Below are 15,928 nucleotides of genomic sequence, written 5' to 3'. Positions count from 1 at the left end.
GGAACTATTTATTCTTCGGTTGATATCTCCCTGTGACAAAGATACATCGAGAAAGACATCTCACATGGATGAAACATTACATGCATATGCAAATACTCATGTGGTGGCTTTGAATTATAGATTAAAAGACTTGGAGGAAGGAGCTCTCATTGAACCGCTGAGAACGGTCTAACCTTGTGTTGCTTTGCCGGTTGCAGTTTAACTCAGCTGCCAAGCAGCTGATAGAGTGGGATAAGCCTCCGGTACCAGGAGTGGACACTGCAGAATGCCCTTCAGCGACAGCGGCGCAGAGCAGCTCTGCCTCAAAGCACTCCGATACCAAGAAGAACACCAGGAAGCGACACTCCTTCACCTCCCTCACCATGGCCAACAAGTCTTCCCAGGCGTCCCAGAACCGCCACTCCATGGAGATCAGCCCTCCTGTGCTTATCAGCTCCAGCAACCCCACGGCCGCAGCCCGCATCAGCGAGCTCTCCGGGCTCTCCTGCAGCGCCCCGTCTCAGGTACATGGGCAGGGTCAGCTGACAAAGCGTGGGCTCGCCAGCTGCTTTCGCTGACGGTAAAATCCCTGAAGACGGTGGCTGTCCTTGCTGCCTCATTTATATTTGTCTTAGTGACATCCTCACAGCTGTGATAAATACCTGGCTTTGGCTTGCAGATCCAGGGAGATGTGGGAAGACATGACAACGGGGGTTGGGGGGTGGGGGGTTGGGGGGTGGGAGGTTGGAAGGGTGGGGGGGGGGTTTCAGGAGCAGGAGGCTGAGAAGGCTCATTGCATCCACGCTTAGGAAGGTAAGAGTGAACAGGAGGTGGGGTCCAGCTACCGAGCCTCATGGCCCACTCTCCCAAGGATCCATTCCCTCTAGCGCTGGTCTTTTAAAGATGTCATAACTGACCCACACAGCGCTTCCATCCCGGGACCAGGTGTTCAAACACAGGGACATGTGGGGGACATTTCACATTCAAAGCAGAACAGTACATAGTACGTGTAGTAGGCAATGCGAGCTTGAGTTCATCCCAAGGCAAGGACTCAGAAGCAGTATTAGAACCTATAAAGTGTGTAAAAGTGTCGCTTACAAGTTCACGTTCACTCGGGTTTCTAAAACTTCTCAGTGCTACAAACTCCACCTCTGTTCACACCTGCAGTCCTCAGTCCAGATGCTCAGGACATTTGGAGCGTCTGGCACCTTGGCACTTAGGTTCCCCATCCAAATAATAGAGCAAGAAGACAACCAAGGAGCATTCCACTTAGAAATTGACCTTGCAATTTTAAAAGGCTCCATAATTCATCAAGACTTTGGACTATCTTAAAACACGGCCACGCGGTGTTTGCGTGTTAAAAATGCATAGGCCAGTTGCAAACACTCACTCACTCATTTAACAATTGATTGTGGGATGTTGTATTATTAGACCCTTGGGCACACTGTGTAATGAGATATATAGGATACACACGTCCGTTACGAAGGCCTTCTTCTGTCTACAGAGTGGATCTAATTGTGGCCCTTTCCCAGAGGGCAAGAACTATGTCATTATCCACTTAGAGAACAGCTGCATTTCAAAGCTCACCCTGGAGGTCAGAGAGCACTGTCCAAAGCGGCCTGACAAAGTGGGAAGAATTTCCATGTAGGCTTGTGTATCGTTTTATTTCATGCAGGTTCTTTCCACAATGTAGCTTGGGGTTGTTTTTCCTTAAAATATAAAGATGAAATTCCCACATAGTTTAATAAGATCTCTGTGGCATTGCAGACTAAAAATTGGCCATTCCTGGCTAATTTTATTAAAAGTTGGGGTTTCTTTTGTTGTGCTTGTTGTTATTTATTTTGTTCAACAGCTCTAGATTGACATAGCAAGTCAGGAATTAAATGTATTTACTCTGAATGAGAGTATGGGCTTTATTTACCTGTTTGTTTGTTTCAAGTGATAAGTTATAGAACTTTTGATTTTAGTGCAGAAAAATAGAACATGCACAGATACAGGACATTAGTGTGAGGAGGGTGGGGGCGCCTTCACTTTGATCACTGATAACATTTCATGTGGTATATATAAGCAAGCACTCAAAGGCTCCTTCAACAGATGAGTTGCTTAAAAAGAAGGTGGGGAGGGAAATGCTCTTACCTTTCTTATAGTCAGTGATCTCATGAAAATAGACTTGGGTTTCAGATCAGAGCATGAAGCTCGATTGCAGATCAGAGTTCAGAGTACCAAGTGAAGAGAATCTGGGGAGACTCCATGGATTTCTGAGTAAGGGTCTGGAGAAGAGGTTGGTAAAGAATCCCTAACACAAAGTGAACCATTGTGAATGAGTTTGTTTTGCGTGTGTGATGTAACACCAGCAGCATTTGCACGGCGGGGTTTTCTTGAATAGAATCAGGTTCACGTGAGGCATGCTGACAGCACTGAACAGGAAGGGATTTAAAATACTGGGCTGTGCTTTGTCTTTGGTAGTGGAGAAAGTTAAAAGGAAAAGGATGGTTAGCTAAGCCTCGTGTCCTATAGAGAGCTCAGGTGTCACAGTGCCACACCACAGCCGGGGATAAGGCTATGAAAGTGTGGCTATTTTTGTTCGAATCTGAGTAGTTTAGGAAGCAAGATGATTTCTGTTTCCTTGAAACTGTCTCACTCACCACTCCCCCTCCTCCCTTCTGTAACCAGTTGGTTGTTTTCAGTGGTAATGTGTTGTCTCAGGGAGAAGTTATTTCTAGCCGAGGATGGGAGGTGTGTGAAGTGCTGCCCGATCCTCCCACTGAGGTTTACAGAAAACATCACTTATCTAGGGCACCCTGTGCTTTGGAGGGACCCTCAGTCCACAAGGAAGCTTTGAGTGCATGCTGCCTGCCTGAGGTGCACACTGTTCCTTATCATGGAGATGAGTTCATGGGGGAATGACCAGGAGAGGCTGCTTCAAACAGACCTGCCCCAAGAGAAGTTGTCGCAGAAGCTGTCTCTGCCCCTAGCGTGATTTTTTAATTTTCCTAACTCATACTCACCTTTAACTTTGATTTTCTTTCATTCTACCTTTAAGAAACAAAACTAAGCAAGACAGTATTCTCTTGTGTCTCCATTCTGAAGGAGAGCGCCGAGATACAGGTGCATCGGCAGTTGAGTGCTGGTACAGTGGTACTTAGGAAAGTCAGTGGCCTCATGCTTGAGGTTCTATCCAGAGTCACCATCACCAGGATGGCCGAGGGTTAGAGGGCTTGCTTGCCCCTTGTATTTGGTGACCGTTGAGTGAGGACTGAGCTTGAAATGGTATAAAGTAGGAAATAACTTCTGAGCCTTGACTTGCAGGTGGATCCCCAATACATATGTTCACAAGTCTCTGACTGACATCCGTAAAGCACTTGGAGACATCTGGTCTACCCCCAACCATACCAATGATATCCTGAGGCATGATTCATAATGTCGTATGTTTCTGAGGCATTTTTATATTGCCCTTGTCCTCAGGGGAAGCAGGAAGGCCCATCTGATTGCACCTGTTTTCTCTCCCAACTCTTCCTGCTTCCCTAGCCCTTTCTTGTAGAGGAGACTGACTAATGTTTGTGGTTCTGTGGTGAAACAAGGTTCTGGCCAACTGCACATCCTCTGTGCTGAGGTAAAGACATCCCATCTGTTGAGATATCTACTCTCCCCAGGTCTGCAGCATCAAGTAGCATTCCCATACTCCTCAGCTGTATCTGCCCTGCAACCTGAGGGAAACTGATCAAGTAATCAGAGGCAATGAAATGACCTAAATAATTCGATTTCTTTCTAGTAAATTAATCTTGGGTAGTATCATGGAGATACTACCTTAGAACACCTTTGTACCCAATTTAGATTAGATTGGCATTATTTCTTGAAGGTTCTATAATGAATTCTCCACCATAGGCACATCTAGGCTGCTCCATTTTGATTGCTGGTCCTCGTTGAAAGCTAGAAGAAAGGATAATCTTGAGAAAACAAAAGTGCCTTAATAATCTTACACGGGCTTACATCTCAGTAGAGAGAGGTTAATATTGAGCCACAACTTGCTTTAGTGGGGTCTCATGAGAACATGAAGCTAGTTTGCCCCAGGCTAACTCAACAGTTCGATTCATGGTCCAATGGAAAACAAGGTGTGGTGTTACATGGTGGCCAGCAGCACTCTGTATAGCACATTGTACTGACTGGCATATCTGGTACACATTGCATCTTTAGACAACTGCAGATAGAATATAGAGAAAAGGATTCTGCCTTCCCGGGATAACTCCATATACAGATCTCTTGTTTATGTGGCTTTGTCCAGGAGAATCTGTCGTGTTAAATTGTTGAGCTAGGGTTGGAGAGATGGGCTCAGTACAGTGCTTGCCATGTTAACATAGTGACCTGAGTTCAGATCCACAGAAGTTAGATAAAGCCAAGACACAAGATAGTCCCAGCATGCTCCTACAGCAAGGTAGGAGGCAGCCTGGAGAATCCCCCAGAAACCCATAGGTCAACCTGTCTTGCATTAAGTAACTGTGGATGAACAAGAGACCCTGTCTTAAATAAAGTAGATGATGAGGACCAACATCAGAGATTGTCCTCTGACTTCCACATGGCACTGTGGCACATGTACACACACACACACACACACACACACACACACACACAGGGAGAGAGAGACAGACAGACAGACAGACAGAGAGACAGAGAGACAGACAGACACACACACACAACAGAATGCTGGAGGAGACAGACAGGTGGACATATTAAAAGCACAACTGCCTTTTTAATAAACTTTTTTCCTTGGCAGGTTCATATAAGCACCACTGGGTTAATTGTGACCCCACCCCCTAGCAGCCCAGTGACAACTGGCCCTTCGTTCACGTTCCCAACCGACGTCCCCTACCAAGCTGCCCTTGGAGTAAGTATCATTTCTGTGTCTTTATTTCTCTCTGAGGTGTTTAGTCTTGATGATCTGCCACATTCCAGCCAACTTCCGCGGTGGATGCTGAGGCTGCTCTTTTGCCGGTGATCCCTGCTAATCTCACAGAAAAGGCTGTATCTTGCCAGGGGCCTACAAAATCTTTAATGGCCGCCAAGACCTGAAGCTATGAGAACTCAGAAAAATAACACTTAATTTTATTGAAGTTCAATTTGATTTCCCAAAGGCTTAACCCTTATTTTTTGGGGGTTTCCAGATCGTGTGTGTGTATGTGTGTGTGTGTGTGTGTGTGTGTGTGTGTGTGTGTGTGTGTATTAGAGATACATTTATATAAATTCCGAAGACCTGGGTCTTCCCAGGCTAACTGGTTTGACTTTATTCACAGAATAAATTGATATCAAATGTCAGTTTTTAGGTCTCATCTCTAATTTTTCTCCTCTGTAGCTCATAGTGGCTCCTTCAAGATCCCTCCTGCCCTGGGAGGGTCTTTTAGAGGATGTTGGTTTTTCTTCTGAACATGAGTTGCATAAAGACATCTGAATGGGGGATGCTGACCTGGAGAATCATAACAGTCAAGGGAGACGGATATTAAAAAAAAATAACTGTGAAGAAAAACAAGCAAATCCACCTGTAGGTAATAGAGAAAAACAGCCACCTTGCTTCCAGAAATCACAACCCACTGAGCAGCAAGGAACTAGAAAATACGAGAAATCTCTCACTCAGGCTGATGTCTCGCTTACACTCTCAGACTTGCTATTTCTGACTATTCCAGCACTGGATAGACCGAAGATAGAAATCATTCACTCAGACTGCCTGGTGTCTGGATTTAGGTCCCGCCTTCCCCGGTCCTGCATCTGTAGTATTTGCTGGTCTTCAGAGAAACAGTGTGGTCCATTGAAGGGTTTTCGGTTTGAGATGGAAAGACTTGGTTGAAGCTCAGTTCATTCAACCTTTTTATTTGTCACGTGACCCTGAGACTGTTCCTCAGCATCTTTCAGCCTCAGCACCTCTGCTGATTGGGTTTTATCAACTTGGCACAAGCCTAGACACACGTAGGAAGGGGGAACCTCATTGCCTCCACCAGATTGGTGTGCGGGGCATTTTCTCGATGACTGAGTGATGCAGGAGGCCCAGGCTGTTGTGGGAAGCACCATCCCTACATAGAAGGCTGGGCTATCTAAGAAAGGTAGGTGAGCGCGCCATAGAAGGTAGCCAGTACCAGTCACAGCGGCGTCTAAGCAGCTGGTTTGTTTCTAGGTTGTAGATTTTGTGTGTGTTGTAAGGATATTTTCCTCTGCTAGATTTATTTTTATTGGAATGTTTTATTTACATTTCAAATGTTATCCCTTTTCCTGGTTTCCCCTCCTGAAACCCCCTATCTCATTCCCGCCCCCCATCCCCACTTCTATGAGGATTTTCCCCACCTCCCCATCCACTCCCTCCCACCTCCCCACCCTGGCATTCCTCTACACTGGAGCATTAAGCCTTCACAGGACCAAGGGCCTCTCCTCCCATTGATGTCCTACACAGCCATCCTCTGCTACATATGCAGCTAGAACCATGGGCCCCTTCATGTGTACTCTTTTGTTGGTGGTTTAGTCCCTGGGAGCTCTGGGGGGATCTGTTTGGTTGATACTGTTGTTCTTCCTATGGGTTTGCAAACCCCTTCAGCTCCTTCAGTTCTTTCTCTAACTCCTCCATTGGGGACCCCACTCTCAGTCCAATGGTTGGCTGCGAGCATCCACCTCTGTATTTGTCAGGCTCTGGGAGAGCCTCTCAGGAGACAAGTATACCAGGTTCTTATCAACATGCACTTCTTGGCATCTGCAATAGTGTCTTGGTTTGGTGACTGTATATGGGCTGGATCCCCAGGTGGAGCAGTCTCTGGATGGCCTTTCCTTCAGTCTCTGCTCCACACTTTGTCTCCATATTTCCTCCTTTGACTATTTTGTTCGTCCTTCTTCTTGAGCTTCATGTGATCCATGGATTGTTTCTGGGTATTCCGAGATTTGGGGCTAATATCCACTTATCAGTGAGTACATATCATGTCTGGTTTTTTGTGACTGCGTTACTTCACTCAGGATGATATTTTCCAGTTCCATCCATTTGCCTATGACTTTCATGAAGTCATTGTTTTTGATAGCTGAGTAACATTCCATTGTGTAGATGTACCACATTTTCTGTATCCATTCCTCTGTTGAAGGGCATCTGGGTTCTTTCCAGCTTCTGGCTAGTATAAATAAGTCTGCTATGAATATAGTGGAGCATGTGTCCTTGTCATACATTGGATCTTTTGGGTATATGCCCAGGATGTAGCCAGGACCGTACAAGACAGTACTCAATATATTGATTCTAATTTTATCGTCTTCTTTTTTCTCATTATTAATTTTGGCTTGATACCTTTCATAATTAATTAAAAGCTGAGTTTTAAATCAAGTCAGGGCATAAATAACTGCTGTTAGTATCTAACTTCACTTAGACTTCTGAAAACGTTCATGGAATAAATCATGTTCTTCTATTTAAATGGATGCCGGCCTGTTCTACTCACAGGTTAAAGTTATTGGGTTTGTTTTTCTTTTTTTAAATGCTCCCTGAGAGCTTACAGCTTCCTTGATAATACAGCTGCTTTGTGAAGGAGGCATGGCCTTGATTCATCTGGGGAAAAGATGAATTTTAGTTAACATTTATTAAATGTGGTTTCCAAAAGACTCAGCCACAGAGGTTTCACTAAAGCCAAATTGTGTAACCCATCCTGCCCTCTAATCTCCAAGGGAGCAACTTCTTTTTCTTTCCCACCAACACATACAGCCTCAGTGCATTTCCGTTCCAGATGACTCCCGTGCGTAGAAGCATTCTTAACTCCATGTCTTAAGGGGGAAAGGGAAGGCTGACTTAAGAAAAATTAATTAGTGTAAAAGATACAAGGCTGGCTGGGTTTTAGCCCCTGTGAACTGAAAATTTTATAATATAGTAGATGGCCAGCTCTTTGCTGGGGGTTGACTCAGGGGCAAATCGATGGAATAGGCCACGAGAGAGCATATATAATTAATTCATGTTCAGTCATTTTTATCCTAGGTTTTTTATAAGAAAGGCTGCATATTAAGCGAGAGAGATTTATTAAACACTGTCTACTGGGCGCCAGCTCCATTTAATGAAAAACTAATTATAAACAGGCTTTTCTGTCATCCAGAGAAAAGAGTAGATCTCAGAGTCTCTGGTAGGTTGGCAGACATGCTGGGGGTTTAATGTCGGTTTTGCACAGGAAACTCTCAGTAGCCCATGAGGCCCTCTCACCGTTGGTACCTCCAGTTAATCGTGATGAGAATTCTATTTGAAATCTCAAGTATTTCAGGAGATGTTGCTCTCACAGCAGTAGTATGTAGCTTGGTAGGAAAAAAATGGGCTTTTCATGTTATGGATGTTTAGGAAGTAAATGTCACCCCTGCAAGAGAAAATGTAAATTATCTCCAGTGCTTTTTTTTTTCATAAATGGAGACTTTTGAATCTTTTATGCAGAATGGAGTCATTTATGAGCATATGTCTCTAACATTTTCACTTGCAGCAGTGAGAATGTTCAATCTCTTCCGTCACGAGCGGGAGTAGTGTCACAGCTGTTGATTCGGGCATGAGCCTATTAATAATAGTTGCTTCTTGTCGTTGTTGACTTGTTTGTGGGACGAGGAGGCTGAAGATCTTAGTCCTACGTCTCCGGTTAGGGGCAGAGGAATGTACACAATGAACAATTAGTAATTGTTGATACTCCCCGTGTGGTGTGGTTAACTGCAGAAGGTCATGCATGAGACAGCCACCTCGTTAAAGGCCAAATACTGCCTTACGAAAACCCTGTTTAAGTTTTTTTTTTTTTCTTCTCTCCCTCCCCCTTTTTGACATAGTGTCTCATATCACTCAGGCTGGCCTTAAACTCATGTAGTTGAAGATATTCCTGAACTTCTGATCCTCCTGCCTTTACTTCCTAAGTACTTGCCTTCTGAGATTGTGGGGTGTGTGTGTGTGTGTGTGTATCCTTATGGTTTGTGTGTGTGTGTGTGTGTGTGTGTGTGTACGTCCTTATGGTTTGTGTGTGTATGTGTGTGTGTATGTATGTATGTGTGTATGTCCTTATGGTTTGTGTGTGTGTGTGTGTGTGTGTGTGTGTGTGTACATCCTTATGGTTTGTATGTGTGTGTGTGTGTGTGTGTACATCCTTATGGTTTGTATGTGTGTGTGTGTGTGTGTGTACATCCTTATGGTTTGTGTGTGTGTGTGTGTGTGTGTGTGTGTGTGTGTGTGTGTAGGCAGTCCTAGGCTATGTGAGACCTTATCTCAAACAGCAAATAAAAAACCCCAAAAGAACATTACGTGATGTCAGGCCTCAGAATAGGCAATACACAGTGGCACCACCACTTCTGCCAACAGGAACAAGGAAGTAGGGCACAGGTGGAGACCACAGACCTTGGTGCTTTGGGATGTGGGAGGGAAGCTTTTGACAGGAGAGGTGAAAGCCAGGGTAAGGGGTAGGGTATAAACAAATGTTTTTCTTTATTCTATATTTTTCCTGTTTCAGATTTCAACATAGTGTCTAGCTGTGTAGCCCAGGTTGGCCTTGGTCACCATGTTGCTCAAGCTGGCCTTGAATTCATGATCCTTTTTTCCTCAGCCTTCCTGGTTCTTGGATTACAGGCAGGAGCCACTGTGCCCAGCTTAGGACCTCCATAGCAACAACAGAAAATTTCTATAGCATCTCAGGGATCGAAACCTGTAGATCCAAACCTTATTGTCCTAAGAGGCAGTGAGAGGCACAGAACGTTTTTAGAATCACAGTGTTCACTGAGGGGCTCATGCCTTCTGGCTGCAAAGCTGGGAGCCAGAGCCAGTGTCTAACAAGAATAAGCCAGTCCCTGACTCCAAACCTCTTTAATCGTAACACTGCCTTCCACTCATTGACATTTGCCTATGCCCTGTGCACTGGGGAAGGCAATGTCCACACCATTGCTAATTATTATAAGGACAGAGACACCACTTAATTCACACAATTAACTTGTAGGGCTATCTCCCCTCTGTCTTAGAGATTAAATGTGAAACAGTAAATTACACAGCAACACAGCTCAAAATAGCAACACCGTTGACGTCCACTCTTATGCAACCTGGCCTCTCTTGGACCAGTTTGTGCCTGAGATCCTGTATCCGGGGAGGACTATTGAGGGATGCTGGCGTGTTGGGTTGAAGGTGGGTGAGTGGAGAGTAGGTGATCAAGCAGCAACAGTGATGGGTTGTGGGATTTTTACAAGGCGTCTGCCCACGGGGTTCGTTTTCTGTGAGGTGTTTGAGGAAGAGGTACGTATAAGAGACATTGGAAAGCAAGGGAGCCTTTGATGGTCTCTAGAACTTGTGCATATAATTCCAACACAAACCACTTTAGTAGTCAGAAGGCCTTCAGCCCTCGGCCTCAGGATCAAAACATACTGTTTTCCCAGCCTTAGTCAAATCCAGGTCTAGCTGCACCCTGTACTGGTCTCGTGAAAAGGGAAGAGGAGGAAATCATGCCAGGAAGGGTCTGTTTCACATCCACATACGTGAAGTTCTTATTTACAATATCTAGTGCCCAGTGTCTTGCATCAGCTCCTACTGAGATAGAGGACACCTCGTCCCTGGGTACACAGTCTAGAAAGGGACAGGCTGTCCAAGGTATAAATCCGTTGTCTTTTCTGATAGGAAACATTACATTGCTTCTGCAAGGCCTGTTAGTTGCGTAGGGGGACAGAACCTGGGCATCACAACGGATGGTCATTTCATGTGGGCAAGCCACTCCTGAGTCTGGTGTTGAGCAGTATGGGACCCGATGGCCTGTGGGTGGCTTTTTGCTGGTAGAGGGTAGATATGGCTCTGCTGGTTCAGTCTCCAGCATGATAGGCAGGTCTCCAGGTCAGGTCTGAGTATATGAAAGGTCAGGTCTGAGTATATGAAAGGTTGTCGTTCTTCTCAATAGAGATGTCAGGACTTGCAAGATCGCAAACGAACCACAGCACCGTGCAGGGGGCTCACCTTTTGAACTTCCACTGGGCCAGATCTCTGCAGTTGAGGCTGTTTATAAAGCAATCCACAGAGCTTCCTGGTGTATCACAGCTCTGCATTCAGAGAGCCCCGTCATTTCCCAGCCCACAGAACCAAGCAGCATAGAGGGCTCTGATTTTAATCAGGCGTTCCCTCTGTCTAACACACATTCATTCAGTGCAGAGAGGGAGAAAGGAAAATCCGCCTGGTGTTACTAAAGACCATCTCTACCACAGAGTGGTGACTGTATTTCTCTTAGACACCAGCTTTGGGTCTGTCTTCTGTCTGTCTGACTGTCTGACTGTCTGAATGTCCCCTTTTCTGTCATATCTCAATGCCTCACTTCTCTCCTTTTACAAGCAATGACATTTGGTTACTGTTTAATAAGCTGTGACCCTTCTTTATATTATGTTAAAATGTAAAAATTGGGTTTTTTTCTTTAATCATCCATAAATAGATGTTGTTTTTATTTTACCTCTTTCTAAGACATTATTTATCCCAGTTGCTCTTTTTAAATTTTTTAATTGTATTTTCTTGTCCTCTGCCTTCTGTCTTTCCACGGACACACTGTCTTGAGACTGGGTTTAGAAAGAATGAAGTGGTAACCAGGCCAAGCTCTCCCCCCTCCCCCCATTTTTCTATATCCCTCTGTGTGTACCCATCTCGCCTGTTAAGCCTCTGACATGGTGTAATCTTTGAATGGCTCAGATCGTGTCTTCTCACCATTTTGCCTGGATTATCTTTACCTCTCTCTACTCTGTCACTGGAAGTAGGCCAAACAGAAAGAATGCTTGACCCTCTGCCGAAAGGGTCGGGGCTCTGAGCCTCACTTGGAACATGGCGTTCCAGAGCACGATGCACCTCACTGCTGCCGTTTGTGTGGGGAGCAGCAAGTGACCTCGTGACTTTTTGAACAGCCCGTCTTGTCCAGGCTGGCTCTCTGTAAGCGATTCCATGCCTCATTTACTTCTGTGCTCAATGGTCTGTTGCCGTGTGGGAAAGTCCTCACAGAAGGCCACGCTAGCAAAAAATTAAGTAGGACACATAAAAACCAGTTGCCGGTCTAGAAACATGGCTGTCTGCAGCTGAGCACTGTTCGTAGGTAAGTGTTGATAGGATTCAAGTTTTGTTTCAAACATTTGAAATGTAATGACTGGAGCCCTGCTTTGCACAGGCTATTTCTGTCTCCTAGTTGTGTCCTGCTGCCTGCCTCTCTGGTTCCCCCTGATTCAGTTTTTACCTCTAGTAGTTCAGATTCAGGGAAGGCGAGGTAGGGGTTCAGTCAGGCTTTTTGTTCCTGTTCTCCCAAGAGTGTCAGTATACAGTCCCTGGAGAGTTATCTGGGGTTTGTAGATGAGAAGGTAACAATTGCTCCATTGACTGTCGAAGACACAGAGCCCTGTGGCAGAACCCCATAAAGCACCCAGTGGCTTCTCACTGGTGTATGTATTAAAGATTAGCAGGCTTGATAGTCCTCAATTTCAAAAACTATCCAAGTGAAGAAGAAGAAAAGCTAAGGAAGGTACAGTAGGCTCGTAACTATGGCTTGCTATGGCTTGGCTCTGGGAAGATCAGGTGTCAAAAGGACTGGGCAGGAGGAATGGCTGGCAGTACAGCGATGATACAGCACAGTGTGACGTATTTACATTTCAGGTTACAAAAGCCCAGGAGAAAATCAATTCTCACCAGCAATGTAACACTATAGTAGTTCCTTTGAAAGGTGGTGCCATGCCTGTCCAAATCTGTACTTTTCACTTTTAATTATTATTTTGCGTGTATGAATGCTTTGCCTACTTGTATCGGTGCTCCACGGGCATGCCTGATGCCATTAGGCGCCAGAAGGTGTTGAATCATGTCGTCCTATAGTTATAGATGGTTCAAAGCTGCCAGGTGGGTACTGGGGGTCACATATGGGTCCTCAGGAAGAGCAGCCAGTGCTCTTGTCCACTGAACCATCTCTCCAGCCCTGGTTCTGTACTTTCAATGTGTTATTAATCTTAAACTTCTACACAGTCATTTCATTTTTTCCCCTTCCTGTCAAGGCTTATCTGTTTGCCAAAAAGGATGATGTAGCTTTAAAATAAACTTTTTTTTAAGGTTTGTTTATTTATTTTATGTATATGAGTACACTATAGCTATCCATACCAGAAGAGGGCATCAGGTCCCATTACAGAGTTGAACTCAAGACCTCTGGGAGAGCAGCCATCTTAACCACTGAGCCATCTTTCCAGCCCTAATATAAACTTTTAAAAAGGGTGTTTCATGTGGAGTAACCCGATGGTTCTGTTGTGCATGGATTCTGTCTGGTCGGTCTCTGACTCTCCTTCCCTTATACCTTTCATTAAGATATAAATGAATGACCTCTGTGTCCCCTCCCCCTTTTCTTTTCCTGTATTAGACGATGAATCCTCCTCTCCCCCCACCCCCTCTCCTGGCCACCACTGTACTCGCCTCTACACCGTCAGGCGCTACTGCTGCTGCCGTTGCTGCTGCTGCTGCTGCTGTTGCTGCTGGAGTGGGACCCAGGCCTGCAGTGGGATCCACGGAACAGATCGCACATTTACGGCCGCAGACCCGTCCCAGTGTGTGAGTGAGGGTGTCTTTTATTACTGTGTAAGCACTCATCTCAAACGGCAGAGATCAAGAAGCTCATGTCTGATAGGAGCTAGTGACAGGCTGAGGGCTCAGCCAAGTGGCTTGTATTCTGGAAACTTCTACCTGGACATGCATGTAATTAGTAAGACGCTTAGATAGAATGAGCCTACGTGAGCCCAGTGGGCGACTGTCCTGATGAGAAAAGGCCTTTCGCAGTTTAGAAAAATGTCTGTTCTCTCCTCTATAGGTCCTCTACACAGAGAGCTGCTGTTGTTTTGTACAACTCCTTCCTAACCTCTTTAATCTTCAGTTTCATTCCTCGTAGCAAGGTCTTAAGAAACAGTTCTCAACCTGTGGGTCACGACCCCTTGCCAGAGGTTGAACGGCCCTTTCACAGGGGCTGCACATCCAATAGTTAGATGACGATTCCTAGCAGTGGCAAAAGGAGTTATGAAGCAGCGACGAATTATGTTATGGTTGGGGGTGGAGGGCACTATATCAGGAGCTGTCATAGCATTAGCAAGGCACTGATCTTAAAAAACAGGAAGGTAGGGCTGCTGAGATGGCTCAGAGGTTAAGAGCACTGACTGCTCTTCCAGAGGTTTGGAGTTCAATCCCCAGCAACCACATGGTGGCTCACAACCATCCATAATGGGATCCAATGCCCTTATCTGGCGTGTCTGAAGACAGCGGCATAAAATAAATAAATTAAAAAAAGACAAAAACTGGAAGGTATTCCACACACGTCAGGTCTCCCTGCATTAGAGAGCTGTCAAGAATCCAGAGAGGTCGCATTGCCCTGTGCAGTTGGCAGCTGACAGGCTGTGTGTGGATCTGTATCTGTAGGTGTCAGAGAACTAACAGATGTGTAGTCAGTCACCTGCCTGGTTTCTCTGTGTGGACAGACACCTTAGCAGCTCTTCCATGCCCAACCTAGAGTTCCTTTGACTTTCTCTAATACAGTCAGCTTCGTAAGTGCAGGTGCAGCCTAAACCTAGGGGTTCAGCGTGCAAAGAAGGCAACATATTGTGTTTCCCAGGGGAATTGTATGCCATATGCCCTCCTCTCAGGCTCACTCCCAAGTCTAACAAGTGCCATTTGAAGAGCTACATTTTCCCAATGGGCTCCTAATCCAGGACACTAAGGTAGACACTCCTGGAAATGGCGTTAATTCGTTCATAGCACATGAATACCATTTGGTGAGATAATCTTTGCCACACAAGAAGGAAGACTCTTAATCAAATACAAAAGCCTCTGCCTGCATTTGAAGGGCGAACAGCAAAACTCCATTCGGTGGAGACTGCCAGCGCTGCCTGCAGGTTAAGACTGTCCTGTCTACCTTTGTTTAAGGTACTCAAGTCCTTAGGCGAAGCAAGAGCTTGAAGATCTTGGGTTCACCTGCTCTCCTGATTTATTTTTTTTTCTACCCTAGATATGTTGCTATATATCCATACACTCCCCGGAAGGAAGACGAACTGGAGCTGAGGAAAGGCGAGATGTTTTTGGTCTTCGAGCGTTGCCAGGACGGCTGGTACAAAGGAACGTCAATGCACACCAGCAAGATCGGCGTTTTCCCCGGCAACTATGTGGCACCCGTCACAAGGTATGACACTGGATTAGCGCTCTTCTACGTTCTAGATGGAGGCGCTCCATTCTTTTGCAGGCGTCTCAGCTCGCACAGAGCCCTACCTGCATTATAATTACCTGTTGGGTAGCCAAGGTTTGTAAAATCCGTATCCATATCTGCTGAAATTCCTTCTAATACCAAGATGCTTAGCTCACGTCTCATGTGGATATGTGTGAAAATTATAGGTTTCTACCAATAGATGTTCTGGGGTGTAAGCTCTCTGCTTTAATTTATATTGGAAAGACTCAGCCGTTCCATTTTCAGTATTTTTCTACTAAAGAAATTAAAGGCTATGTTATTGGTGTGTACGTATCTGCACCATGTCTTCTATGTACACCAGACAGGCAGATTCCTACACATGGCATTATTGAATCCTGGTCTTCAGTTGCTTTTATCATCCTCATGCTTCATAAATGGGGAAACGGAGGCACAGGGAGATCACATGATAAAGAAATGCTCAAACCCACACTGGCTAGGTCTGCCTTTATTTCATTAACTTTGAATTAATTACCTTTGAATTCTGGCAACTAATCTTTGTAATACAGTGAAAAATAAATATTCCTTAAATATGCCGTAAGTGAATTCTAAATGAAGATAGTTTTTCTCCTCATGAGCCATTTGCCAGTATTCGGACGTAGTTTTGAGTTTCTCAGTTGATGATTCTGGCATTCAGTGAGTGGAGGCCAGGGATTCTGCTGAGTCCTGCCATACGCAGGAGACTGCCCTCCCCTGAGAGCCTCTTCTGTCCATTCTGCCTCTGTGATAAAATACTC

At 45.2% G+C, this 15,928-nt stretch overlaps 1 protein-coding gene across 1 annotated transcript in view; it reads left to right on the top strand.

Moving 5' to 3' along the window:
* Sh3rf1 (SH3 domain containing ring finger 1) overlaps positions 1–15,928 on the top strand; it is a 165,732-nt gene that overhangs the window by 122,825 nt on the left and 26,979 nt on the right. Inside the window, exons 5-8 of the mRNA NM_198764.2 lie at positions 198–503; positions 4,751–4,861; positions 13,332–13,519; positions 14,961–15,131. Coding sequence (NP_942059.1) covers positions 198–503; positions 4,751–4,861; positions 13,332–13,519; positions 14,961–15,131 — 776 coding nt within the window. The remainder of the gene's footprint in view (positions 1–197; positions 504–4,750; positions 4,862–13,331; positions 13,520–14,960; positions 15,132–15,928) is intronic.

The sequence above is a fragment of the Rattus norvegicus genome, chromosome 16 (assembly GCF_036323735.1).
Source record: "Rattus norvegicus strain BN/NHsdMcwi chromosome 16, GRCr8, whole genome shotgun sequence".
Taxonomy (NCBI): Eukaryota; Metazoa; Chordata; class Mammalia; order Rodentia; family Muridae; genus Rattus; species Rattus norvegicus.
This window is presented reverse-complemented; position numbering and strand designations above follow the sequence as displayed.